Source organism: Mustela nivalis (genome assembly GCF_964662115.1).
Source record: "Mustela nivalis genome assembly, chromosome: 9".
Taxonomy (NCBI): domain Eukaryota; kingdom Metazoa; phylum Chordata; class Mammalia; order Carnivora; family Mustelidae; genus Mustela; species Mustela nivalis.
The window spans coordinates 107,633,306-107,661,064 of record NC_139028.1 but is presented as its reverse complement, the minus strand read 5'-3'; the positions used below and the strand labels follow the sequence as shown (position 1 = coordinate 107,661,064).

The 27,759-nt window shown below is 45.7% G+C and overlaps 4 protein-coding genes across 4 annotated transcripts; 2 read left to right on the top strand and 2 right to left on the bottom strand.

Annotated features, from left to right (window-relative positions):
- Positions 1-332: 332 nt before the first annotated feature.
- Positions 333-8,371, top strand: BTBD18 (BTB domain containing 18). Its single transcript, XM_082747612.1, has 2 exons — positions 333-476; positions 5,682-8,371. Exons 1-2 carry the CDS (start codon positions 353-355, stop codon positions 7,739-7,741), a joined length of 2,184 nt encoding a protein of 727 aa, XP_082603738.1. The 5' UTR covers positions 333-352; the 3' UTR covers positions 7,742-8,371.
- Positions 8,372-8,480: 109 nt separating this feature from the next.
- Positions 8,481-10,279, bottom strand: SELENOH (selenoprotein H). Its single transcript, XM_082747981.1, has 4 exons — positions 9,911-10,279; positions 9,680-9,825; positions 9,432-9,563; positions 8,481-8,684 (listed from the first exon to the last, which is right to left on the bottom strand). The coding sequence occupies exons 1-3, from the start codon at positions 10,018-10,020 to the stop codon at positions 9,463-9,465; spliced, it is 357 nt and encodes a 118-aa protein (XP_082604107.1). The 5' UTR covers positions 10,021-10,279; the 3' UTR covers positions 8,481-8,684; positions 9,432-9,462.
- Positions 10,280-10,676: 397 nt separating this feature from the next.
- Positions 10,677-20,180, bottom strand: TMX2 (thioredoxin related transmembrane protein 2; the record flags this gene model as incomplete). The annotated part of the gene is made up of 8 exons (XM_082747957.1): positions 10,677-11,536; positions 12,087-12,216; positions 12,308-12,373; positions 12,553-12,659; positions 12,899-12,975; positions 13,240-13,353; positions 13,596-13,656; positions 19,992-20,180. The coding sequence occupies 8 exons, from the start codon at positions 20,178-20,180 to the stop codon at positions 11,390-11,392; spliced, it is 891 nt and encodes a 296-aa protein (XP_082604083.1). The 3' UTR covers positions 10,677-11,389.
- A 101-nt stretch (positions 20,181-20,281) lies between these two features.
- Positions 20,282-27,229, top strand: MED19 (mediator complex subunit 19). Its single transcript, XM_082747964.1, has 5 exons — positions 20,282-20,813; positions 24,870-25,126; positions 25,294-25,390; positions 25,908-26,002; positions 26,189-27,229. Exons 1-5 carry the CDS (start codon positions 20,546-20,548, stop codon positions 26,255-26,257), a joined length of 786 nt encoding a protein of 261 aa, XP_082604090.1. The 5' UTR covers positions 20,282-20,545; the 3' UTR covers positions 26,258-27,229.
- Positions 27,230-27,759: the final 530 nt, after the last annotated feature.

The window sequence follows — 27,759 nt, the reverse complement described above, 5'->3', positions numbered from 1 at the left end:
AGGTAAGTACTGTTATCATTACCACTTCCTAGATGAGAAAAGTGAGACTCAGAAGAGTTAGGTCATTTGCTTGAGATTATACAGCTAAGCTAATAAATAACAGAGCTGGGATTCAAATCTACGCTTGCTTCTAAGCTCCCACATGTTAACACTATGATATTCTTAAGAGACCCTTGGCACAATTTCTGGGCTTACGGTAACTCATCCCGTGGCTATTATCTCCCACTTTTAAGATTTTCCTACCATTTCAAAAACGAAAAACAAATTAGGTACAGGCATTCTTCTGAAATACACTTTCTCATCTACAGGAATCTGATCTGTGAAAACCTAGAAAGTTTGTTAAGAGACCAACATGTGCTCTCCTGCCAGTTCCAAAATCCTATACAGGAATCCCCGGTTTCTCCGGTTAGCTTTTCTGCAGCTTCATCACCAGCAACAGACTGGTGTGTTCTGTGATGTCCTTCTGCAGGCAGAAGGTAAGACACTAGTGTGGACTCAATTAAAAAGTCAATATAGAATACTCACTATAGAATAAGATAAAATGAGTTCAGGGCCAGGGAATAGAGCACAAAACCAAGAAAATGTGCTACCACCCTTGAGCACTATAAGTTATTTGGTAAAGAGCTGTTTGTTTCTAGGACAGTTACTGTTTCCAAGAGTGAAAATGAGACTGTGCTTTTTTTCTCTTAAAACATGTAAGTATGGGGCGCCTGGGTGGCTCAGTGGTTTGGGCTGCTGCCTTCGGCTCTGGTCATGATCTCAGGGTCCTGGGATCGAGCCCCGCATCGGGCTCTCTGCTCTGCAGGAAGCCTGCTTCTCTCTCTCTCTCTCTCTCTCTCTCTGCCTGCCTCTCTGCCTACTTGTGATCTCTGTCTGTCAAATAAATAAATAAAATCTTAAAAAAAAAAAAAAAACATGTAAGTAGAGGGGCAACCTGGGTGGCTCAGTCGGCTAGGCATCTGCCTTTAGCTCAAGTCATGATCTCTGAGTCCTGGTATTGAGCCCTGTGTCCCACTCTTCCCTGCTCAGCAGGGAGTCTGTTTCTCCCTTTCTCCCCTTCCTCACTCCTAGGTTTTTTCTCAGGTGAATAAATAAAATCATTATTTTTAATTTTTTTTAAAGATTTCATTTATTTATTTGACAGAGAGAGAGAGCACAAGTAGGCAGAGAGGCAGGCAGAGAGAGAGGGGGAAGCAGGCTCCCTGCTGAGCATAGAGCCTGATGTGGGGCTCAATCCCAGGACCCTGAGATCATGACCTGAGCTGAAGGCAGTGGCTTAACCCACTGAGCCACCCAGGCACCCCAGTAAATAAAATCTTTAAAAAAAAAAAAAAGAAAAGAAAAGAAAGTAATGAAGGTAATGTAAAGTTTATTAAGTGTAGAAATTCTGTAAAAGGTGGATAATTAAAATGTAACAGGGTGATTGTGAAGATGGAGCTAACATACATACAGGACTTAGAACAATGCTTTTAATGTACAAAGCACAATATAAGTGTTAGACAATACTATTACATATATTCTCATTTTCTTGCCAAACTTTTGCTTAATTTTTCTCATCTTCAAATTAAAGGTTTTTGTTGTTTGTTGTTAGACTTAAAAATATATAGTTTGTTTCCACCCCTTTCCTTTATACATGGAATGTTCAGTCAGTATGAAGTAGAGCCTGGTATCATGTATTTTTTTTAAAGATTTTACTTATTTATTTCATAGATCACAAGTAGGCAGAAAGGCAGGCAGAGGGGTGGGGGGAAGCAGGCTCCCTGCTGAGCAGAGAGCCCCATGCAGGGCTCAATCCCAGGACCCTGGGATCATGATCTGAGCTGAAGGCAGAGACTTTAACCTACTGAGCCACCCAGGCGCCCCTATTGTGTATTTTTGTTGTTTTTTTAAGTAGGCTCCATGCCCAGCATGGAGGCCAGTGGGGGGCTTGAACTCATGACCCTAAGATTAAGACCTGAGCTGAGATCAAGAGTCATACCCCAAACCAACTGAGCCGCCCAGGCGCCCTGAGCCTGGTATCCTATAAAAAGCCCAAGACTAGGGGTCAGAGTCTTAGCTTTGTTACTTAGAAATTAAGTGACAAATGCCCAAGCCTCACTTCATCTCTCTGGAGCTCAGTTTCTTCATTTATAAAAAGGGATTATGACAACCAACATCGTGTAGCACTCTGTACTTTGCAGAGTACATACAATATCGTCTAGTGTCTCATTTGATTCTTACAACAGTCTTGTGAGATAATGTGATATGGTTCCAGTTCTACAGATGAATGAATTGAGGCTTAGGGAGTTAATTTGTCTTACCTGTTGGTTCTCTTAGTAAGTACAGAATTGGAATTCATTCCTTAATTCAAAAATTTTTAAAAAAACAATTGCCTGTTGTATAACAGTGTACAAGCATGGGCATATATACTGTATGAAGATAAAATCCCTTCTTATACGGAAATCACGTAAAGGGGAGAGAAACCTGAGGTAACAGTGGATCCAAGTAACTGCAATATAATAAATAACACTGAGACAGGAGCACAAGAGAGGGGCACCTTCCCAGACATGAGGAGGTTGGGGGACACAGGTTAGGGTGATTTTCTTGGAAAAAATAATCTCTTAGTGGAGATCTGGAGGACAAACAGGAGTAGAAGGAAGTGGGGAAAGATTTCCTCAGGCAGAGAAAACAACATGTACAGAGATGAAGATGCAACCAAGGATTTGTGAGTGGTTCACTATGGCTAGAGGGCAGACTCCAGGAAGTGTATTGATGAGAGATACGGGGAGAGAAATTAGCAGCAACGTGTGAGTTCTGAAGTGTTGTGCAAAGAAGTAGGTCTTATCCTCAGAACATTGGAAAATGTATTTATTTTGTTTGAGATTTATTTATTTTAGGGCGCCTAGGTGGCTCAGTGGGTTAAGCCTCTTCCTTTCGGCTCAGGTCATGATCCCAGGGTCCTGGGATGGAGTCCCACATCCGGCTCTCTGCTCGGCAGGGAGCCTGCTTCTTCCTCTCTCTCTGCCTGCCTCTCTGCCTACTTGTGATCGCTCTCTGTCAAGTAAATAAATTTTAAAAAAATTTTTTTTAAGATTTTTATTTATTTATTTGACAGACAGCGATCACAAGTAGGCAGAGAGGCATTTATTTATTTGACAGACAGCGATCACAAGTAGGCAGAGAGGCAGGCAGAGAGAGAGGAAGAAGCAGGCTCCCTGCCGAGCAGAGAGCCGGATGTGGGACTCCATCCCAGGACCCTGGGATCATGACCCGAGCTGAAGGCAGAGGCTTTAACCCACTGAGCCACTCAGGTGCCCTAAATAAAATCTTTTTAAAAAAAAAGATTTATTTTAGAAAGAGTGTGTGTGTGCAAGCGGGGAGAGGCAGAGGGAGAGGGGGGAATCTCAAGCAGACTCCCTGCTGAGTGTAGAGCCTGCCACAGGGCTCAATCCCATTACGACGAGATCATGACCCAGAATGAGACCGGGAGTCAGAAGCTCAACTGACTGAGCCACCCAGGGGCCCCAGAAAATGTATTTAAAGGTATTAAGAGGAAGGTCATGATCAGATGCCTACTTTAAAAATAGCACTTAGGCTGCATGAGAATTATTGGATTGGATTGTTGTTCAGCCCAGATAGGAGGTCATTTTGGAATCCAGTGAGGGAATGGTAGCCTAAAACTAGACATTGAGAATAGAGAAAAATGTATGGTTTATAAACAAAAATAATTTACAAAACTTGGAGCCGTTAAGGGCTTAAGCTCTGTAACGAAACTTCCTGGGTTCAAATCCTCTTCCTGTGACTTGCTAACCGTGTAATTGTGGTCGATATGTTACTTAGCTATGCCACGGTTTACTCATCTGTAATAGCAGCTACTTCACAGGATTGCAGTGAAGAGCAAATGAATGAATACTGGTAAAACCCTGACTTAGTATATTACATGGCATGCAATAAGGATTCAAGAAATAGTATCTTTTTTTTTTTTTTTTTTTTTTAAGATTAATGTTTGAGGGGCGCCTGGCTGGTTCAGTCAGTGGAGCCTGTGACTGTTGATCTCAGGGTTTTGAATTTGAGCCCCATGTTGGGTGTAGAGGTTACCTAAAAATTTTTAGCTTTTCCATCCTCCTTGCCACTTGCTGTCCTGGCTGCACACTCCCAAGTTGCTCCATAGCCACGCCTTGCAAAATCAAGGAAATCAAGGACTTTCTGCTCATGGCCAGGTGAGGGATGCCAAATCCATCAAGAACAAGAAAAGTAAGGATAACATGAAGTTTTAAAGTTCGGTGCAGAAGATACCTTTACACCTTGGTCATCATAGACAAGGAGAAGGCAGAGAAACTGAAGCAGTCCCTCCCCCTGGGTTTGGCAGTGAATGAGCTTACGTGAACCTGGCCCACTGATTTGAACTATATTAAAAGTTTTAAAAATAAGGAAAAATATCTTTAAAAATAAATAGATAAGGGACACCTAGGTGGCTCAGTGGGTTAAGTCTCTGCCTTCAGCTCGGGTCATGATCTCAGGGTCCTGGGATTGAGCCCCGCATCAGGATCTCTGCTCGGTGGGGAGACTACTTTCCCCTCTCTCTGCCTGCTGCTCTGCCTGCCTGCTTGTGATCTCTCTGTCAAATAAATAAAATCTTTAAAAATAAATAAATAGATAAAAATCACTGTTTGATTAGATACAGAGGTTAAAGGAGAACAATCAAAGATGACTTGTAGTTTCCAGGCTTGGGCAGCTGGATGTAAGAAATGGGAGGTTTTGGGGTTAGGGAACGGAGTTCATTTTCTAGAAAGGTTGATACAGGCTATGGCATGTTTAGTGGCTCAGGAAAAAGGTATTTGGGCAGAAGTAGGACCTGGGAGTCAGCAGCAAGCCTTTGGAAATTGAAGCCATGAGAGAGACTGAGATTGCCAGGGAAGTACCCATAAGGAAGGTGGCTGAGGACAGACCACTGCCTGGGAGGTAGTGCCTAAGAGGGGCAGGAGAGAATTGAACCATGATTGTCTACATCCAAAGCTCACATTCTATTACAAACAGCTTCTGTAAAATTTTTAAAACTCTCCTGTGAGTCTAAAAAAAAAAAATTTGAACTTCTCCTTGTGTCAAGCAGCAGGTTATACCTCTGTGAGCAGATAGTCTCAGTCATAAAGCTTCACTTCAGTGAAGGAGATGGACACTTACAATATGGGTATCTAAGTGCTCTGATAGCTAGAGTACCTCCTCGTGCCCAGAAGCACCTAACCTAGACTTGACGTGGCATGGGGAAAGGCTTTCTGAAGAAGTAATGACCAAATTAGATTTTCAGGGTTTTGTTTTTGTTTTAAGATTTTATTTATTTGAGAGAGCGAGCAGGAGTGGTGGTTGGTTGGGGCAGGGGGAGGGGCGTGCAAAAGGAGAGGAAGCAGATTCCCCACTGAGCAGGGAGCCTCACAATCCCAGAACTCTGAGATCATGACTGAAGCCCAAGGCAGATAGTCAACCGAGCCCCCCAAGCAGTCCCTAAACTAGATTTTGAAAGATAAAATGGTGTTAGCTAGGTAATGACAAAAGGTTCCAGGCGGACAGAAGGAACAGATTTCTCCTATTTGAACTTCCATGGAGGAAAACTGAGAGAAAGAACAGCACATTTGGGTGGTAAAGACTCTGCTCAGCCCATGAACATGCCAGTTTGCTTAAGATAAAGTGTTTGGACTTCCTTCCAGGTGAGGCAGTCCCAGCTCATTGCTGCATCCTGTCAGCCTGCAGCCCCTTCTTCACAGAGCGCCTGGAGCGGGAGAGGCCAGCTCAGGGTCGGAAGGTGGTGCTGGAGCTGGGGGGCTTGAAGATCAGGACACTCAGGAAGCTGGTGGACTTCTTATATACCTCAGAGATGGAAGTATCTCGAGAAGAAGCCCAGGATGTGCTTTCTGCTGCCCGTCAGCTCCGTGTATCTGAGCTAGAATCCCTTCAGCTAGAGGGTGGGAAGTTGGTGAAGGCTCCCCAGGGCCGAAGACTAAACAGGGAGTGCTTACAGCCTCCAGCGGCTGCACCAATCTCTGCCAGGGTGGTGGCATCCAGCCGCCACCCTCGGACTCCACTGCCTGTGACCCAGACTCCTTGCCCTCTTGGGCCAGTGAGATTGAAGTCCTCCGGGAAGGACGAGGGGCCCCTAGAGAAAAGCAACCGACAGAATGCAGAGAACTTGACTGGCAACCTGCTCAAGAAGAAGGCCAGAGCTTGCCCAACTCCACAAGAAAAAAGCTCTTCACCATCAAGCCACAGTCAGGGACCAAGAGAGAACAAGAGTGACCCTGCCATTGTTCCTACAGCACTTTCTCCACCCAGTATGTACCCTTATGTAGATGAGCGGCTATTGCCCAGAAAGATCAGACTGAGTCGCTCAAAGCCGTCTCCTGATACCTGTACATCCAAGCCTTCTAGCATGGTAAGCAGACCCACCTCAGTACCCACAGCCCCTGGCCGGCGCCTTTGGCGGCAGAAGAGTATAAATAAAGTACCAGAAGACAAGGAAAAACCAGGGAGAGCTAGTCCTCTACAGAGCATCCCAAGCCCATCTGGCCTTGGGAAGACAGGTGGGAGCAAGAAGCGGAGCCCTGAAGTCAGGGCACCGAACTCAGACTCTGTAGAAGAGGGGCAAGTTGGAAGAGTGAAACTTCGGAAGATTGTCAATGGGACATGCTGGGAGGTGGTACAAGAGCCTCCCCTCAAAAATTCTCAAGACAGCCCTCAGATCCTGGAAGCTCAGCACTTGGAAGAGACTGCGAGTACTCAGCCATCCTCACATAAAGAGCAGGAACTGTCATCTGCTCAGGTAGACCTTTGTCAGGACTCCCCCTTGTGCTCTAGACTCCAAGACATTCTGCTCTCTGCTAGCCGCTCCCCAGACCACGCAGTAGTGAAGTCTGAGTTCGGGTCCAGTCCAGAACTGATAGGGAAGGAACCTGGGTTGGCTATGGACTGCAGAGAGCCCTATGCATTTGACACAGCCCTGCTGGGGCAGCCCTGCGAAGCCGAGGAGTACCGCATCACGAGCGCTGCTGCCACCAGCGAGCTAGAGGAGATCCTGGACTTCATGCTGTGTGGCTCAGACATTGAGCCCCCCATAGGGTCTCTGCAAAGTCCTGGAGGGGAGGGCTGCAGGACCCCTAGCTATCATCTGACAGAAACAGGAAAGAACTGGATTGAAGGGGAAGAATGGTGTTTGCCAGACTTGGAACTCTGGCCCAGGGAGCTCACAGGACTGGAAAAGGAACCAGTTGGTGAGAACAAAGAGCCAGTTGAGCCCTTTAGCCCCCTTGTTATGCCTTCTGAGAACAAAGAGCCAATTGAGTCCCTTAGCCCCCTTGTCATACCCTCTGAGGTGAGTGAAGGAGAGGTACTTTCAGTAGGAGGTTCCTGGACTCCAGATCTGGAAATTACCAGTTCCCAACCACTGGATGGTCAGAGAGATAAGCTTCATATGGACTCTCTTGACCTTCCCCAAAGGTCCTATGAGGACCTCTCCCCTCCCTGTTCAAACTGGATGGACACTGGGCCAGAAGTGTCCCTAAGTATGGATGAGGTGTTGTATTCTGCTCCAGAGGCGGGCAAGGAGGTACCTGACAACTCTGAGTTGTTGGACCCGCCTTCTGCCAGCTCCGAAGAGGAAGAGATTGATGTGGTGGACTGGACATCAGAGGGGAGGCTGGTGCCCACTGGTATTCCCTCTGTGTGGCCCGACCCTTCCTCAGAGTCAGACACAGAAGTGGACATACTAACGTAGAACAGGAAGTGGGTTAGGGGCAATGGGAGGGTGGGAAACGTTGGCTAGCGAAAGGGATATTGACAGAGGCTAGCATATGCCGGGTCCTCTTAACACAAGAGGCAGGTATACTCCTAGCTCTCTTAAGGTCCCTTCTTCTCCCCAGGCTTTGGGAGCCAGGCAAAAATAGTACCATAGGTACAAAATTATGAACTTGAACCATCTTATTTCATTGTAATCTATTTTCCAGTTAGTGATAAACAAGTGAAACTATAAACTGTGTGGTCCCCAACTCTACTGGATCATAAGTAACAACCAGCACCAGGTCTCCTAAGTTATGAAGCATCTAGTCACTGCTAATTCAATAATAAATGAGAAAAAATACTTTCTACAAAACATAAAATATTTTAGGTGTGAAAACAGTGCTGGGGTGGAACAAGTGGGTACGACTAACAGGACATTTTCCCATACCTAACATGTGTGGCTTATTGAGTCCAGTATGGGAGGTCTAGCCAGACCTTTGCAAGGGCCAAAAAGACATAACCCGTCATCACTTCCAAGAAGTGAGTTGATAAACATAGATGCTTTTTAAAAAAAAATAAATTATTTGCTTTTTTCCCCCCACAGTTTTTGCAAGTATTTCACATGATCTACCAGAGAACCTAGGAGCTCCAGGTTAATTTGTGACCTCAGAATATGAAAAAAAAAAATACAAAGGGAGCCAATCCCACAAAAAGCTGGTTTTGTCCATTTCTTATCATAAGATTAAGTTTTACTTTATTATTCAAACACTTTATTTCAACTTTTATTGAACCAAATCCAAGAACTGTTCAATGCCTTACTAGCGGGTTGCCTCACAAGTGAACCATCCTTTCTGGAGGGGAAGAAACCACGATTTCAGGTACATGACTAAAGTTTGGCCATGTTCCATCATAAGTGCTCCAACATCACCAGAGACAGGAAGCTGTAAACATGACAAGGGAAAAAAAAAAAGTTTAGAGAAAGGGTCCAGGAAATCCAAAAGCCTGAGGAAGCTGTGTCCCCCACCCCAGAACCCACAAACCAAGGAGAATTCAAGAATTGCACCCTCCCCCATTTTACTTAGCATATCAGGTGCCTGACAACGTGTCCAAGGACTAGAGATAAAGACCCGTCAAATCCTTGGGGCTATGAGGGATACTACTGTAGTTTTCACATGGGATTAACAGAAAACATACTACAAACGAAACAAAAGACACAAAAAGGTAGGGTAGGGATAAGCACACATGAGGTTACACAAAAATTCTGGCCAGTACAAGGCGGGGAAAATAGCAAAAACAAGTGCTAATAACTTTAACTCCCAAACGAGGAAACCAGTGGGATTTTATACCACCAGCTTTAAGAAACGAAAACAACTGCCATCAAGGGTGCAAAATAAATCTAACGGAAACAAAAAGGGCCCGTACCCCCACCCACGGCAATAATCCACATCTTTAAAGGGCACAAATTGCATTTCTACAGTCATTCACATTACCATCAGCACCCTGTAACTTAGCTCAAAACATGCGTCCAATTAGCAAATGGCACACCAACAGGAAATAATTTTACTGCCGAGTTCTAGTTTTCCTACCCAGGAGCAAAGGAAATCCTGAGCAAGAAAAGAAGTTGTAGATCGTGTGTGCAATGAGGGCTGCTTCGCAAATACCCAAATCTACCCAAGCCCCCTTCAAACCTCAGCGTTGAGGACTTCTATCCAAAACACCCTACGAAAGGTGCTTCTTCAGCTCCTTCACCACCTCTTGAGGCTCCGGGAACTTCAGTTTGCGTGGGGGCCCCTTCTTAATCCCAGTCCAGAGCTCCACACCTGGGAAAAGACCAATAAAGCCAGTCACTTTGGAATGCACCAGCACGTCCCCCAAATGCCGAGGTGCCCACGGTCTGAGACCAGCGCCTCCCGCCTGCCCCCGGGCCCCGACTCACTGCTGCCGTCTGGGCGCAGCAGCGTCACCTCGAAGCTGCCCCTCCGGGGCTTGGCAGGGTTCACCTCCACGGGAAGCTCCGGGGTCTCCAGGCGCAGCGCCTGGCTCAGGGCCGCGGCGTTGCGCCCGTAGACGCGTCAGCTCGTGCTAAAGAGAGACGGGGAAGGTCAGAGGCTGAGGCCTTGGCCTGCGACGCCCTAGTCGCCTCCCCGGGCCTCTCCAGGCCCCTCACCAATGCTCGATCACGACGGTCGCCTCCCCTGCCTTCGCTGGCCTCTCCAGTTTGGCCGCCGCCGCGACCACCGCCACCTCGGCCTTCCGCTTTCTCCCACGAGAAGCCATGGCGCCCGGAGACCTGCCGGGAGCCGAGCCGGCCTGGGCGCGAATAGGGGTCCGGCCCGCACCGCTCCCAGCTCCAAACCACCGGCCCGGAAGCCCGCCGCCGGAACAAAGCGTCTCCCTAGCTGCGCAGCGCGTGGCCCGGCGCACACGTGGTCTGGGGGCGGGCTCCCTGGGCACAACCACTCTGCCCGCGGACGGGGGGCGGCCCTCTCAGGACATAACCACTCTGCTCGCGGATGGGGGGGCGCTCCCTGGGGCACTACCACTCTGCACGTGGCGGCGGGAGCTACAAGCCCCAGACCGAACCACCCGCGCTTGCGGAGGGGCGCGGACTAGGTAGCTCTCAAACAAGCCTGGCTTCACACAGGCGTTTCTGCAAGCCTCCATCGCGCTAAATAGCTTGGACCACAACATACAAACCCCACCCCCGCTCCCTGGAAACCGCGGCCCAATCCCAAACCAAACCCACAGCCTAACTCCGTGAGGTCAGTACTCTGGGATTCAGGTAACTAAACTTCCCAGGTCCTGGGGGCCATTGCTGGGCAGTTGGAGAAACTCAACAGGATGGCCTTTGAAGTTTAGGAGGAGATAGGCGCTTCCTCTGCAAGGCCAGGCTTTTCTAATAGGCGAGGAACACACAAAGGCACAAACAAAAGGAAATCCCAGTTTCTTTATTATGGAAAACCATCAACTGGGCGTTGGGAGTAGGGAGTAAGTGAAACCCCATTCCTGCCCAAGAGCTTTCTCTGGGAGGCCCCACCACACAAAGGAATGTCTCAAACCTATTCCCCTTCCTCCCAAACTCCAAAAAATAGGGGGATTATGCAATATTATCTTCGATGAGTACACTCTGTGGTTAAAGGTTCCTCCTTGGGACCAATGACAAAATTAGCCTTATACTTTTTAATGAAGGCCACAGACCAAGCCAGGAACTGCCTAGAGAAGCAAGTGTCCTTGAGGGAAAAGTCCTAGCGCAGACTCCATACACAGGCATCTTCTGCTGGGTTGAATATAATCTAAGCAGACTGTGTAGGACAACTAAGAGGAGGGATGAACACACAGCATGTTGGAGACATGTGAGTGATGGACAAGAACTGATAACTGACCCAAGCTTGGAGGGAAAGCATTTCCTCATCCATGGCAGATTTCTCCCTTCTTCCAGTTAAAGTTGGTCACAGCAGTGGAGGCCATCCTGGAGGGTGCCTGTCAATTCCCTGGAAGCCTCTTTAAAATCAGAAGCAGCACCCTGCCCCACTCAGGGATAGCCAAAGGAGAAAACATAAATAAAAGGCCCAGGCCTTACACAAGGCTTGTGGTTATAGGAGGGGCAGGGCCTCAGAGGTGAGGAAGCACTGACAAGGCAGGGATTCTATTTGTCCTTCTTGCTTTCCCCAACTGGTACTTCCATGGGGTTTGACGCCACAGGCCGCTCCTCGGGGGTATTGTCTCCACCCTTTGATAGCTTCTTGGCCCGTTGATACAGTTCATTCAAGTTGAATTCTCGGATCACATTCTCCTGCACAAAAGAGGTACATACACACATCAGGGTTCTGGTGGGACAGACCCTACTAGGAAGTAAGAAGTATTCAGACACTTAGACAGTCTAGGAAAAAAGGAAGAAAAGGACAGAAATCTATTCTAATCTAACTCCTTTTTTGGGTACCTGGAAGAGTCAACCCTGTACAGTTAAGTACCCATTATGCGACCATCCCTGTGCCAAGAATTACAGCTACACTATTTAATATCCTCTACAAAACAACCCTGTGATCCGAGTGTTACTCTCTTCAATTTTCTGCTAAGGAACCTCAGGTCTACAGACTATACTGACAAGGGCTCTTGAGACTGAATCTTAACTAATAACTGTTCCCCTGTACTTGGAGTTCTGGCACATGGTAGAAGCACAACAAATTTTGCTGAGTGAATTCATGAATGAAATCCGGTAACTAGTCCACACCCTCAAAACTAGTGGGCCAAGCAGCAGAGCCAGGAATCAAACCCAGGTTGGACTCCAAAGCGGACCACTGTTCTACACCCTTCTCCAAACCACTCGCTCACTCTTTCAGTACCTCAGAGAAGGTCCAAGAGACAGCTCGTCCTTTCTTGTCAATCTGTGGCCGCCGCATGACCTCTTTGCCACCTTGGAATAGGATCAGGGTAGGGAGCTGCTTGGTGAGGGGCGATGTGCTCACTTTGTACCTACAGGACCCAGAAAGGGCTCTATAAATGCATCTGTCTACATCACTGCAAGTGATTTACTGCTAGGCCCTCTATCTAGGCCCTTACATACCGTGTACTAACATCAGTGTAGCGTCCAACGTCCACCTTCCCAAAATTTAGTCCTGTACAGTTGTACCTAAGAAAAATATATTATTTACATAAGGAAAGAAGACAGTGGGTCAAGGGAAGTGGAAATACAAATATTTAGGGAGGGGGGAAACGCCTTTGGTTGCAATGTGAGAAATCAGGTCCAAAAACAATGAGAGGGAAAGCACAGCACCTCCGCTTCCGTCATCCCTCCCATACAGTACTCACTTGAGGGAGAGGTCAGCATAGATAGGAGCGAACGACTGGCAGTCATTAGACCAATTGGCAAAGAATTCCACAATCCAAGTGACCCTCTTGTCCCGCTCTAGCTCTTCCTGCCACACACAGGGAAGAACCAGTGAGGTGAATCACAAAGGCTTCCAGAAAAGTTCAGACTTGAGCATCTAACTCCTCACCCTGGCTTTCCCTCCCCTCTCCCCCTCAGTCCTGAAACAAACCACAGTACCGCTGACTTCCAATCTGAAGCAGTTACTCCTCCAAGTGAGTAAAAAGCACAACTACAAAAACACCCACAAAGGACACAAGAAACAAGGAGAAGAGGAAGAGAACTCACATCAATGGTTTTATCACTGAAGTACTTGATGTACTCAGGGCCCATATACAGAGGAGGTTTACACGTCATCAGGAACACTAAACATGGAAAACAGATGTGAGAGGAAACAAATAAGGCCTACAGCAGGAGATTTACTTCCAACTGACTCAAAGATTTTAGGACCCAAAGAATATGCACTGTGGACATATGCAGACCACTGACACATTCCCTTCTTCTTAAAGTTTCTGTAGATTCTTATCACCTGAGCCACATACATAATTAATTAGGTAAAAGATATGGAAGAAGGGTATGGAGAGACCGATTTGGGGTTGGAATTTGGTTCCCACAACCTATCTCCTTACCTATGCAGAGTGTGATGTAAAGCAGGCCCATGCGAATATCCAGACGGAAGAAAAGAATTGCATTGGCCACTTTACTAAACATGAAGATGTTGCCTATATGTTGCTCCACAGTGACTGAAACACAAAGAGGTCACAGGTCAGGCTGGGCAGCATGCTTCTATATCCTTTTTGTCACTCTTCCTGTGGTACTTCGAAATGGGAGAGGGGAAAGAGGATAAAAGTCCAAGATCAAATTCAGCTCTGGCATGGAGTGAGGGACTCAGTCACCAGATAATGCCCCTCTCCTAACAAGGATGAAGCAGCTCCAGAGGGCATGTGGCCTGAGCTGGAGAAACTGAGGCGCAGGCTAAACTTACTGGATCTGCGGTTCTTCATCATCACAATGGCACTGAGGAACATCAGGATCTCCACTTCTCTCTGGAACAGAATCAAAGTGATGGGAAGGCCATAAACACAGACGCTTTGGGTGGGGAAGGGAGCCAAATACAGACTAAAAACCAACAGAGACCCAAACTGGCGATGGCACCAGCAAACAAATAACTGGGTTGGCGAACATGTAGTGGGAACACCACTAGTCAGGTTCTACCCTGCCACAAGCTTGCTGGTGCCCTTCGGGCAGATCACTTAACCTCTGAGCTTTGGTTTCCTCAGTGGAAGAGTATCTGTCTCAAAAGGTTACTGTGAGGAGTACATGAGATAATAGGTATGAAAGAAATGCATAAAGCCCAAAACCACATGGATATTGTAAGACAGTATTACCAACTCAAAATAAAACAAAATAAATAAAACTTTTCCCATCCAATATTCATTGTTTAATCCATGCACCTTTAATAGGCTTTGAGAGCTGAAGGGGGCCTCTCAGAACTTTAGAAGGCCCTTCTCAGTACCTTGGGCTTTTAGTTCTTTCTCACTCCCTGGGCTCTAAGGCCTGTGAGACAGGCAATAATCACGTCCAAGAAACAAGGTAATTTCAAAGAGTAAAGACTGTAATGCATAACAAGGATCCTGTGAGAGAAAGCATGCGAAGGGAAGGCAACTAGTCTAGATGGTCTGAGGCCTACCAGACCTTTCTGTTTACAGTACAGGAACCCAGATCACTATTTCACACAGAACCAATCAACCACAATTTACAGCTAGAAGTCAGGGACCTTAGGTCCTGGGTTTTTAGCATCAGTTTCCAACAAAAAGTAATCAACTGGCTTTAGCAACAGACATATAAAGTGGGGGCTAGGGAATACAAGAGATCTTATTAAATATTCCAGAGCAGAAAGCAGCACATTTTCACAAATGAAGTTGGGTTGAGAGCTGGTATTTAACAAATGTGGAAAGATGAACTTAAAAGGAAAAAAAAAAAAAAAGGACCTGTGGTCAAGCAGGAGGCCAAAGTAGGAGTGAAAGGAAGAGTGCCTAAAGACAGTGGGTCACTGGCAAAGACTGGCTATGTATACTCCAAACTCTGTTTCTGTTTCCTCCTGCGCATACTGCAGCTGGATTCTCGGTCTACTTGAGCTGAAGGAGCACTGTTATGACTAGTATTCCTGCGTGGAATGTGAGTGGAAACCACGTGCCACGTCTCGCCAGCCAGTAAGCAGGTGTGTGTCCTCGGATTCCAGCTTCCTGTCCTCATCGGCAGGCCGGCTGATGATGGCAGGACCCTACGGCCATAGGGGGAGGCAGAAGGAGCCAGGGTTCGAGACACACAGTATGAAGCAGAGTCCCTTTTGGGGACTGCATGTTTGTTCCTTGTTTTTAAACCTTTTATTATGGAAAATTTCAAACATACATAAAAATAGGCTACTAGAAGGCAGAAGAATGTGCCCCCCCCCAATATGCCACTTTGGATTATTCTGCATAATAATTTTGAGCCTAAAAGCAATTAAGAAATAGATACAAGAAAAGCTCCTTGCCCTCTATTTGTCTAAAAGCAAGACATAATTTTTCTTTTTAGATTTTATTTATTTATTTGAGAGAGAAAGCGTGTGCAAGCTCAAAAGCGCAGGGAGGATACAGAAGAGGAAGGAGAGGAAGAGAATCTCAAGCAGACTGTGCACTGGGCTCAGAGCCCCACACCGGGCTGGATCTCAAAACCCTGAGCCAAAACCAAGAGTCACAAGATTAACTGACTGAGCCACCCAGGTGCCCTGAAGCAAGACATAAGTTTTTTTGTTTGTTTGTTTGTTTTTTAAGATTTTATTTATTTATTTGACAGAGAGAGAGAGAGAGAGACCACAAGTAGGCAGAGAGGCAGGCAGAGAGAGGAAGAAGCAGGCTCCCCGCTGAGCAGAGATCCTGATGCAGGGCTTAATCCCAGGACCCCTGGGATCATGACCTGAGCTGAAGGCAGAGGCTTTAACCCACTGAGCCACCCAGGCGCCCCAAGATATAAGTTTTTAAAAATATTCCTCCAACCCTTACCAGAAAGGACAAAAGTTAATCAAGGGAGACAAGTTTAGACCCTATCAGCCTGGAGACAGCACCAGAGGAAACTAAAAAAACAAACAAGAGCCTTTATCTACCTTATTTTACCTTCCCGCAGTCTGCTGTTCTTGGAAGCCTAAAACTTCTCTCCTTTGTGCAGTCATTTCTCCAAAAATGTATTGCTCTTTGTTGAGGATATGATATAAGCCAGAGTTCTTTTTTTTTTTTTAAGATTTTATTATCTATTTGATAGACAGAGATCACAAGCAGTCAGAGAGGCAGGCAGAGAGAGAGGAGGAAGCTGGCTCCCCACTGACCCTGAGAGCGTGACCTGAGCCAAAATCAGAAGCTTTAACCCACTGAGCCACCCAGGTGCCCCATAAACCAGAGTTCTAATCCACCTCTGAGTTAATTCATTTTCCCTGGGTATCTCTAGTACATACATGAGATATACATGTTAATATACTTGTCTTTTGTTTTTAATCTTTTATTACAGGGGTCTCAGCCAAGACCTCGGAGAGGTGGAGGAAAAATTTTTTCCTCCCCTACAATACTTTATTTAATCCCTTCTACTCAGATTTAACAGTAACATCTGGCAAAACAGTTCCCTTTCATCTATGCTACCCACTTTTTTTGGAGAAACAAAGCAAATTCTAAACTTGTGTGTATCTCTTACATATAAGGACTTTCTTTTTTAATAGAAACTTTTTTTTTAAGATTTTATTTATTTATTTGACAGAGAGAGATCACAGGTAGGCAGAGAGGCAAGCAAACAAGAGAGGGGGAAGCAGGCTCCCTGCTGAGCAGAAAGCCCAATGCGGGGCTCCATCCCAGGACCCTGAGATCATGACCTAAGCCCAGGCAGAGGCTTAACCCACTGAGCCACACAGGTGCCCCATGGACTTTTTTTTAAAAGGGGGGGACAGGGTAGAGAGGGAGAGACATAATCTTAAGCAAGCTCCACACCCAGGTTGACCTGAGCAAAATCAGGAGTTGGATACTTAACCAACTAAGCCGCCCAGGTGCCCCAAGGACTTTTTTTTTTAAGAAGTCCCCCCCACCGCTGCCAGGTCTTTTTAAGTTTGTTTGTTTTAGTAATCTCTACTTCCAATGAGAGGCTCAAACTCACAACTCCAAGATAAAGAACTACATGGTCTTCCAACTGAGCCAGCCAGAGTCAGTTACCCTGAGACTTTTTTTTTTTAACAAACCAAAATACCATTTCACACTTAACACAATTAATAATTCCTTGCTGTCATTAAATACTTGGTCCTTATTCAAATGATACCCATAATTTCAAATTATCTTTGTGCAGTTTGTGCAAATCAGGAACAAGCAAGCCAGATCTATGCAATGCATTTGGCTTATGTGTTTCTTTGATCTTCCTTTATCTCTAAAGAACACCTATTCTTGGGGCGCCTGGGTGGCTCAGTGGGTTAAAGCCTCTGCCTTCAGTTCAAGTCATGATCTCAGGGTCCTGGCCCACATCAGGCTCTCTGCTCAGCAGGGAGCCTGCTTCCTCCACCCTCTCTCTGCCTACTTGTGATCTCTGTCTGTCCATTAAATAAATAAAATCTTAAAAAAAAAAAATCTATTCTTGGGGCGCCTGGGTGGCTCAGTCGTTAAGCATCTACCTTCGGCTCAGGTCATGGTCCCAAGGTCCTAGGATTGAGCTCCCTTGCTCAGCAGGGAGCCTACTTCTCCCTCTGCTTGTGCTGTCAAATAAATAAATAAATTATTTCGGGATGCCTGGGTGGCTCAGTTGGTTGGACGACTGCCTTCGGCTCAGGTCATGATCCTGGAGTCCCGGGATCGAGTCCCGCATCGGACTCCCAGCTCCATGGGGAGTCTGCTTCTCTCTCTGACCTTCTCCTCGTTCATGCTCTCGCTCACTGTCTCTCTCTCAAGTAAATAAATAAAATCTTTTTTTAAAAAAAGAAAAAAATAATAAATAAATTAAATATTTAAAAAAAAAAGAGAGAGAGAATATCTATTCTTCATTTTTATAAAATCCAATCTACTTATCTGTTGAAGACACTGAGCCATTTGTACTCCTAACTTTCCCACTTTCCGGATTTGGCTGCTTGCTAACTTAAGGTATGTGTTCTTCTGATGATGGTTTTCAATCACCCATATTTCTTGTAAAGTGGCAATGAAATCTAGAGGCTTGAATACAATGCAACCCAAATCTTTTGCCAGAAATACATCATGGGTGGTGCTAAGACACTCCCTATTGCCTCCCTTCAGAGGATACCCGATCCTTTCATCTGATGGTTTTAGTATCCACAGATGATCATTCCCTAAGTTTATCATTTCATTAGGGTTGACATATGCTTTTGTTTTTATTTGGTTGGTTGGGTGTTTGGGGTTTTTTTTTGTTTGCTTGTTTTTGTTTTTAGTAAGCACTATGCCTAATGATGTGGGGCTTGAACACATGACCCTGAGATCAAGGGTTGTATGCTCCACTGACTGAACTAGTCAAATACCTCTGCTGAATAATTTTTAAAATGTTATCAATCCTTGACACTCCTGGGTGGTTCAATCGGTTAAGTGTCTGCCTGTGGTTCAGGTCATGATTCCAGAGTGCTGGGATCAAGTCCCACATCCGGCTCTTTACTTACTGGGGAGTCTGCTTCTCCCTCTGCCTGCTGCTGCCCATGCTTATGTTCTCTAATAAATAAAGTCTTAAAAAAATAAATTGTATCAATCCTTCCATGTTTATTAGCTCAAATTTATCTAAAGAAATCAATTATTTGGGGCGCCTGGGTGGCTCAGTCATTAAGCATCTGCCTTCGGCTCTGGTCATGGTCCCAGGATCCTGGGATCTGGTCCTGCACTGGGCTCCTTGCTTGGCAGGAAGCCTACTTCTCCCTCTCCCACTCCCACTGCTTGTGTTCCCTCTCTTGCTGTCTCTCTCTCTCTGTCAAATAAATTAATTAATTTAATTAAATTTAAAAAAGAAAGAAATCAATATTTGTCTATTTTATCAGATTTTTCTCACACTAGTCTAATGCGATATTACAATGTCTATGTCATTCACCTCACTTCATGTCACCTCACTTTATCATCAGATATCATCATTAGAAGGATGAGTATAGTACAGTAAGGTATTTTAAGGGAGGTAGACAGAGAGACCACAATGACCTAATTTTCATTATGTTACTTTGTTATAATTGTTCTAATTTACTATCAGTTATTGCTGTTAATCTCTTACTGCATCGAAATTATAGATTGATTTATTATATATATATATATATATATATATATATATATATACACATAGGACAAGACATTATATATATAAGGTTTGGTACTATCCAGGGTTTCAGGTAACCACTGGGGTCTTGCAATGAATACCCCCACCATCCCAGCTGCCCCACATAAGGGGGGACCACTACAAAAATAGGAACTTCTGAAGTCGCATGGCTACAATTGAACTTATCAGTAACACTGGGAAAGGGCAGAGGAAGTATGAAAGCATTAACAAGGGATGGAGAATAAAAATAAGGGAGTGGGTCCCAGTAAAGGTCAGGATTCACTCTGGGGACTGGGAAAGACAAAAACTCAGGTTGAACACCGCCCCCCTCCCCCGCCCCCAACACAGCTGCAGCTGTAGAGCAGAGAGCACAGAGCTTCAACTCATTTTTCTCTGCTCTTACTTAAGTACAGCAAGCGTCTGGAGAGAGATTTCTTTACAATTTTTTTTCTTTCTTTCTTTCTTTCTTTTTTTTTACAATTTCTTTCCAACAAGTCTAACACTTGTGTTCATTTCTGCATCCTGAGGATGCAGCAGAGTGCCCAGCAGATAGCGCATGCTCTCTGTTCTCTCATGTTCACTGAAGGGACGGCTGATGGAGTGTGCAGGTACTATGGCCAAAAAGTTGTTTCAGGTCGCATTCACTCACTAGTTGACTCATGAGTGACTAGTTTGGCAACTCGCCTAACCTAACTCATCTAACCACGCCGAGATCAACGTCTCCATTAATAAAACCGGAGTACTACTACCCTCCTTTATCTCGCTGGCTCAGGAGGCTTTACATGATGGGTAGCCCTGTAACACTACACACGTGTTGACCAGCGTGGATGGTGAGATGGAAAGAACCCTGAACTGAAGATTCCTAAGAGCCAGGCTGTTGTGCAAGTTCACCCGCGGTTTTCCCATCTTAATTAAGCATGAAAGGGTTTAGGCTCGATGACGGTCCAGGCCCTACATTCTAACTATCTGGAAGTCCGCTACAGGCTCGGAACCTCAGGTATCCTTAAAAAGGTGAACCTCGGGGCTCCGCATGCAACCTCGGGGAACAGGGACAGTGAAGGTCGCGGGGTCCGCTCACCCAGTCAAAGTCACACGGGTTGCCGTCTTCGCGTTGCGTGGGGAGACTGTTGCAGAGAGGAGGTAGCTTCCTCACGAGTAGGAATGCAACAGAAAGCAGGGCTGACAGAAGATAGTAAGGTCGGGCCAGCCATCGTGAAAGTCGTGGCACCGAATACACCAGAGCAATTAGAGGTGCCAGGACCGCCATCTTCCCGGCCTTTGCGGTGCCCGCCCAGCTTCGGTGTCTGTAGGTCTGGTCCCGCCTCTCCCACCATTGAGACTTCCATTGGGTCTAGTCTCGGATGCTCCGCCTCTGCGCCCGGAACTAGATCTCTGATTGGACACTGCATTTTATTGGTCGATCTAGCTGTCGCTTTCTCTAGTTAAGTCATTTTATTGGCTACGCGACCGTAGCGCTCGGAGACTACAGAGAAAACTTTAGTAAGTTTAGAAAGCACTTCCTGAACGTTCTCATAAAGCGACGGAAGTAGTTGCCAGAAAAAGGTAGGCTGGGTACCCAATGATAAGCGGCTCCCAGAGGAAGAGGGCGGAACATCGTGAAAGGACTGTCCAATGAAAACGACCGACGCCAGACACCGGGACCGCGCCGGGGTGGAGAAGACCATGGAGAATTTCTCGGCACTGTTCGGAGCTCAGGCTGACCCACCACCACCCCCAACCGCACTCGGCTTCGGACCAGGAAAACCTCCACCTCCTCCTCCCCCTCCTCCGGGCGGGGGCCCCGGCACGGCCCCGCCGCCCACCGCGACCGCGGCCCCTCCCGGCGCTGACAAGTCGGCGGCTGGTTGTGGTCCCTTCTACCTTATGCGGGAACTTCCAGGTGAGCACTAGGCCTGGCCGAAGACAGCCAATCAGATCATAGCGAGGAGGCGGTGGGCGTGGCTCTCAGCCCGCCGGGGTAGGTGTGAGGGAGCCTAGGCAACGCGTGTCTGGACCTTGGAGCTCCAACTCTGAGCGGCTCTGAGGATTCACCGCCAGAGGGACGGCTTGAATTTTGGGCCTGGATTGGGAAGGGGAGAGAATGCATTTCCATAACCATGTTTCGCACCGTATTTGGCTCTGTCCCTCATGCTGGTTTATTTTCCTAAAAATTTTCCAGAGCTTGAGTTTGGAATTTGGGAGGCCCGATTTAACATCCTTGCAGATCTTCAGGTTTTTCAGATCTGCCACAAACATGCTCTTGGTTTGAGACACGTTGCCCTCCTTCTAAGAGCCTCTGTGTATCTTCAGCTGTCGGAAGGAGGGGCTAGAATCGAACTCAAAAACTGTTCTGTTGAGTACCTTCTGGGTACCAAGCACTGTGTTCTAAATGCTTCAGATACAGCTGTGGGTAGGGCTGACAAGATCTTTGCCTGTTTTGGAGTTTACATGTCAGAGGAGGCGGCACAGAGCACACCAGATAACATCAGATAGTGGTTAGTGGTACAAGGAGAAAATGTGATAAAGAATTGAGGCAGAACTGCTTCAGCGAGAGTGATCAAAGAAGCCATCTCCGAGTAGATAATATTGGAGCGTCAGTGTAAAGAGCCAGTCCTGTGTGAGTGGGAGAGATAAGATGCAAGAAATGAGGTCAGAAGCCGTGGTGTGAGGGAGAAGCTTGGAATATCTGAGGGTCAGAAGACCATTCGGATTCCAGTGAAGTTTCAAGGGAAAGAGTTATAGGAGATGAAGGGGGGAGGAGTAGGCAGAGGCCTTTGTAAAGCGTTAATATTTTAAGTTCAGGAGCCATTTTATTATTTATTATTTATTTTTAGTAATCTCTGACGGAAAGTGGGGCTTAAACGCACCATCAGAGATCAAGAGTTGCATGCTGTGCTGCCTGGGCCAGGAGGCACCCCTCAGGGGGAGCCATTTTAACACAGGAAAGTGACATGATCTGATTCACCTATTTGTAATTATCCTAACAGCTATATTAAGAATGGAAGGTAGGGAAATCAGTCAGAAGTTACTGCTTTAGTCCAGGAAAAAGATGGTGGTTTGGACTAGGCAGTAGCAGTGGAGGAGAGAAGCAAACTGATGCAGGATAAACGTTAGGGACAGAGCTTATAGGAGTGAAGGACTGAATAAAGAAGTAGAAAGGAACTGAAGACACTTGTAAATTCTTGGATTGAATAGGTGGGTGGATGGTAGTACTGAGACCAAGAAGGAACAAGTTTGAGGAGGTGGAAATCAAGAGTCATTTTGGACATGTTAAATCTCCGGGTTGGGTTTCAATTCCTCCCAAGTCCTACTGCTACATCAGGAATTGAGGGAAATAATAATGCACACTGATACAGTGCTTTGAAGTTCACAGTACTTATAGTTGAAAAAAACTGAAGTTATTGTTGATGTCTACTAGCAGTTTCTCTTTCTGTTCTGATTGTACCTATTTATGTCAAGCAGTTGACAGATACCGAGTATGTCTTGGGCAAATGCTGGTCTTATGTAGGAAGGACGGTGTGTGATGAGAAAGGGAGAGAGCTATTAAGTCTAGTCCTTGCTTTTAAGGAGCTTATTTGACTTAGGGATATAAAGTATGTGGTTTAAGGGCAGTGACTGTATTTCTTGTTAAGGCTAATCTCATTTCTTCATGGTCATGCCTCATATATAACTGTTAAGAACTACATAATGGAGACCCCTGGCTGGCTCAGTATGTGGACTCAGTATGTGGCTCAGTATGGAACATGTGACTCTCGATCGTGGGGTTGTGAGTTCCAGCCCTGCATTGGGGGTAAATGTTTATACTGGCTTTTTGTTTTTGTTTTTGTTTTTAAGATTTTATTTATTTGACAGACAGAGATCACAAGTAGGCAAAGAGGCAGGCAGAGAGAGAGAGGGAGGAGGAAGCAGGCTCCCCGCTGAGCAGAGAGCCCAATGTGGGGCTTGATCCCAGGACCCTGGGATCATGACCTGAGCTGAAGGCAGAGGCTTTAACCCACTGAGCCACCCAGGCGCCCCTAAATGTTTATGTACTCTTAAAAAAAAAAAAAAAAAGTATCTACATACTGTTGTTTTTTTTTCAAAATGTGTTCCTTGTTATCCAAGATGACAGAAAAAGTTGTCACTTGAGCTAGACCTTTAAAATTTCAAATTGAAGAAAATTTGGAAGAATTGTCTTATAATTACATCAGCTTTCCTAAAACAAACTTTCTAAAAGGAAATGAGATAAGAAGTATGTTTCTCAGGAGATAATGGAGACTCATTTGGATGGACTAGAAACGTGACATAGGGGAGTAATGGTAGATCAGCCCCCAAAGCTAAGTTACAGTAAGATGTGTTTTACTGTGAGTGCCAAAGGAATTTGAGCATTTTCCTGAGGATAATGGGAAACGACTGAGATTTTTGAATCGAGGAGTGTTGTTTCTAAAGATATCTGCAGAATATGGGTGCCATGTACTGAAATAGAGAAGCCGTGAGTGAGGTGGGGAAGATTTGGAGGTTAAAAAAAATGAATCTGCAAGAAATTGACTAAGAGGAAGTTGGAAATGTGAGACTGGTTCTTAGGAGGGGGATTCTTAGGAGGCTGGGGAGAGAGGTTTATAAAATTATTTTCATGGAATTGATAGTCAAAATGGGAAGTTGGAGGAACTCATCAAGTGTTTAAGAAAAGCAGGAGTGCCTTCTCACCTGAGCCTTGAGGATGACTCCCTACAAGAGGATAGCTGACAGAGGGGGAAAAAGGCAGGATGCTAGAATGACAGGAGGCAGTTCCTAGTTATGAGGAGCAGTACTATGGCACCGAGTGTTCTGCTGCTACAGTTGACCGTGCTTCGGAAATGTTTGACACAAGAAAGAAAAAAGGGAAGGGTAGGGTAAGGCCTTGGGGTATGGAGAGAAAACACCTTGCTCACTTAACTGAGCACCGACGGTGTGCACTGTGTTGGGCAGCGGAGATACATGTATGAAGAAGACAGACACTGTCTCGGCCCTCAGGGGACTCACATCAGAACCTGGGTTCTTCCAGGTGAATGATTATGAATAAGCACTTTCTCGTCATCATTTGCATTCTTCAAGTTCATCCTAACTGTAGCTGAAAGTGTAGGCTAGCTAGCTCCATCCTTGGCCACTAGATCTTATTATTAACAAGCTTCTATTTGAAGTATTTATACTGATAGTGCCTGGCATCTATACAGTACTTTATACTTGTGTTTTCATTTGAACCTTGAAAGAAAACTGTGTGTTTAAGATAGTTGTTACCTCACTGCAGAAATAAGAGGAAACTGAGGCATAGAGCACCGCTAGGATTAGACTTCCAGTTGCCCAGATGCTGATGGGACATATCTTTCTTTGAGGCAGAACATTATACTTGGGCTTATGAGTGATAGAGATGATGGTAACAGGTTAGTCAGCAGTACCTAAAAAAATCCCATTTCCTATGTAAAGGTAGTAAGTGTTTCTTGCTAGTTTAAAAAAAAGTCCTTGACCAGACACTCAATCCATTTGGGTCATATTTGGCTCTTACATTGCTGGTAGCTGAGCTTTGAGGTAATACCCTGCTGTGTCAGAGAGTATAATTAACCATTAGTATATTATATGAAAAGCACTCAGAACAGTGTTCAGCTCAGAGTTAGCATCATGTAAGTGATTATTGTGGTGAGTCTAAGTTGGGGAGAATGTCTGTTTCTTTGGGATGGTTTCCATCTCTGCCCTCTTTGGATGTTTGCGGATTTTTCTCCTTGTTGCAACTTACCATGCTATATGTATTTTTAGTGTTCATTATATGTTGTTATTTATAATTTTGTTGTTTCTTTAAAAAATAAATTTAAGTCTTTGTAATTCTCACTTAAAAGATTATTTAGTCTAAAATATAGTCCTTCACTTTCCCTGTGGGTGACTTAAAAATTCTCTCCTGTTGGGACTAATATTTTTTTGTTCTTTTTCTCCCTGTGTCCTCTAGGTAGCACCGAGTTGACAGGCAGCACCAATCTGATCACACACTACAACCTGGAACATTCCTATAATAAATTCTGTGGGAAGAAGGTGAAGGAGAAGCTAAGTAACTTCCTGCCTGACCTGCCAGGGATGATTGATCTGCCTGGTTCCCATGATAACAGCAGCCTCCGCTCCCTCATTGAGAAACCCCCTATTCTTGGTGGTTCTTTTAATCCTATCACAGGGACCATGCTGGCTGGCTTCCGCCTCCACACTGGCCCGGTGAGTCCCCTCTCCGGGAGGAAGAAGGCAAATGGGGAGGCCTGAAAGGTGTGGAGGTGGGTTTTTTTTTTGTCCAGGTCTGTTCCTTTATAATGTACTGAGCAGAACAGATGGGAGCAGGGCATTGCCTCCCTCCACTTACCTGGACCTTCCTTTGGTTCCTTCAGTTACCAGAGCAGTGTCGTCTGATGCATATTCAGCCTCCCAAGAAGAAGAATAAGCACAAGCACAAACAGAGCCGTACCCAGGATCCTGTCCCACCAGGTAAGCACTGCTGGTCAAAGCCAGAAACCCTGGATCTGGTTGGACCTTCCCCAGTTAAAAACCCAGTTAGAGGGACGCCTGGGTGGCTCAGTTGGTTAAGCAGCTGCCTTTGGCTCAGGTCATGATCCCAGTGTCCTGGGATCAAGTCCCACATGGGGCTCCTTGCTCGGCAGGGAGCCTGCTTCTCCCTATATCTCTGCCTGCCTGTGCTCACTCTCTCTCCCTCTCTCTCTCTGACAAATAAAGAAAATCTTTAGAAAAACAAAAAACAAAAAAACCCAGTTAGGTTCCTTATAGAGCCCTGGACTCCCAAATTCTCCTTAAACTGGTATAAAGGTAATTAATGTTTCCTGCAGGTAGGTCTCCTGGGCAAGGAGAAAGTTGGAATGCTTTAGCAGGGACTCCTGATCCTTTCTGGCCTTTAGAAGAGAAGTTGCCCTTGATTAGGTTTTCCTGTGGTCTTGAGTTCCAAGTAGTAGGGAATATTGAGCTCTACGATAAGGAATTTCTCCTACAGAAACACCATCTGATTCTGATCATAAGAAGAAGAAAAAGAAAAAAGAGGAGGATCCTGAACGGAAGAGGAAGAAGAAAGAGAAGAAGAAGAAGAAGGTAGGGTAGGGACCTGCTCCTGCAGCTCACTGAGTCTCCCTGTCGGCTGTGGTCCTTTGTTTTGCCTCAGGTGGGACCCAAGACTGAAAATCCAGGGCATGTTGCAGTTTTTTCCTGTATAGCACTGATCAAGGCCAAGGCCACTTCCTAGTTGTTCTCTTACCCCTCTTTCCTTGTCTTCCCCAGAACCGACACAGTCCAGACCATCCAGGCGTGGGCAGCTCTCAGGCCAGCAGCAGCAGCAGCCTCCGCTAACAGGACTCTACTGGGATGGCTGTTCCTGCTGGACTGAACCTGCTGACAAAAGCTGCCCTCCAGCTCGGACACTGCCACGGAAGCATCCCCTGCAACCGGGACAGATGCCAGCTCTGACTGTGCTGGGCTAAGATTAATGCATTATGTGAGAGAAGGGCCATGCTTTTGTAAGGCTCAGCCCAGTTGGCTTTCTCACGGACATCTCTTCCACTCCCAGGAAGCTTTCCTTTCATCTCTTTTGTGCAATTGGTCTGATTTAGGACATTGATCTGTTAGGGTTTTTCTTTAAAAAAATTTTTTTTGCATTTATCAAACTGGCTGAACTGTGGCTGCCTGTTAAAAGAGGTAAGTGCCTTTCCATGTTGAGAGTCAGGTTTAAGCCAGGGCACTCAGAGATCTGAGGAGAATTTGGGTCCTATCATTACATTAATTAGTTGGCAGGGGGACCACCAAAATGAGAGTGAACATGGTACGCAAGTGAGGCAGAGCTTGCTAATACCTGTCCACAGCACTCTGCCCATCATGGGGAGAACCAAGCACCTGGATGAGGCCCCACCAGAAGAGCCGATCCAGTTAAGGCTTATCTGTCTTCTAGATCAGTTTTGTGTTAAAATAGAAGAGCCAACTGAAAAAGCACCCACAATCACCAGTGTATTTCAGCAAGGTCGATTCCTGGTGAAGCCTGTGATTTTTATTTTTATTTTTATTTATTTTTTCTTAAATCAGCGAGCAAAGGTAAATGCTTTTTCTTATTGGACTCTCTGACCTGCCCTATTCCTTAGTTAAAATAGTGAAACTTGGGCTGATACAAAAAATTTCTAAGCTTCTAAGATAGCCACAAAAAGACAGCCTAAACTAGCAGAATGTGAGATTCCTTCTGTCTTTACAGCAGGCCAGGTAACTGGAAATGTCCATGAGAAAACCCAAGCTATTGTAATCTGACTTTAAATAAATTTGACAGAACAGCTAAAATCTGTTGTTATGAGCCAAGGTTGTTACTCCATCAGTAGGTGGAAAACCATTCATTCAACTACAGGTTTAATCTAGGATTTCAGAGCAAGAGTGTATATGCTTATGTCATGGACAGTGAAAATAATGGGTTCTGGCCAGTTTCCAGAGATTTTGTGTCTGAGGCAGCCTATTTAAAATTAGGGCATAGCCTTTGCTTTGGACAAGCAGAAGAAACACCATGAGCTATCATATTAAAGTGCCAGCCATATCCAGGCAATCTGCCTCTAACAGGCTTCCATCCCTCCATCATCCACGGTCTCACCTCTGGCTACATCCAGAGAGCTTTACGTCCCAGAGACAAAATTCTGTATTCAAGAACTGTAGCAGTCAAGAGTTCTCTAAGCCTTGAAAAGACAAAGAGCTTAGGCGGTCACAAAAGGTGTCTTCTAGGAATTTTTGCATTAAATCACCAAAATAAAAACAGGACCTGCTGTTTTAAGTGGTTACTTCCACTACTGTCCTGCCTAAAGGTGGGCCAGGACTAAAGAAGC

Coding starts and splice junctions, on each gene's coding strand:
- MED19 (XM_082747964.1), top strand. CDS start 20,546: ATGAAAACGACCGACGCCAGACACCGGGACCGCGCCGGGGTGGAGAAG. Junction 20,814..24,869: donor CCTTATGCGGGAACTTCCAG/GTGAGCACTAGG, acceptor TGTGTCCTCTAG/GTAGCACCGAGTTGACAGGC. Junction 25,127..25,293: donor TCCGCCTCCACACTGGCCCG/GTGAGTCCCCTC, acceptor TGGTTCCTTCAG/TTACCAGAGCAGTGTCGTCT.
- BTBD18 (XM_082747612.1), top strand. CDS start 353: ATGTGCTCTCCTGCCAGTTCCAAAATCCTATACAGGAATCCCCGGTTT. Junction 477..5,681: donor TGTCCTTCTGCAGGCAGAAG/GTAAGACACTAG, acceptor ACTTCCTTCCAG/GTGAGGCAGTCCCAGCTCAT.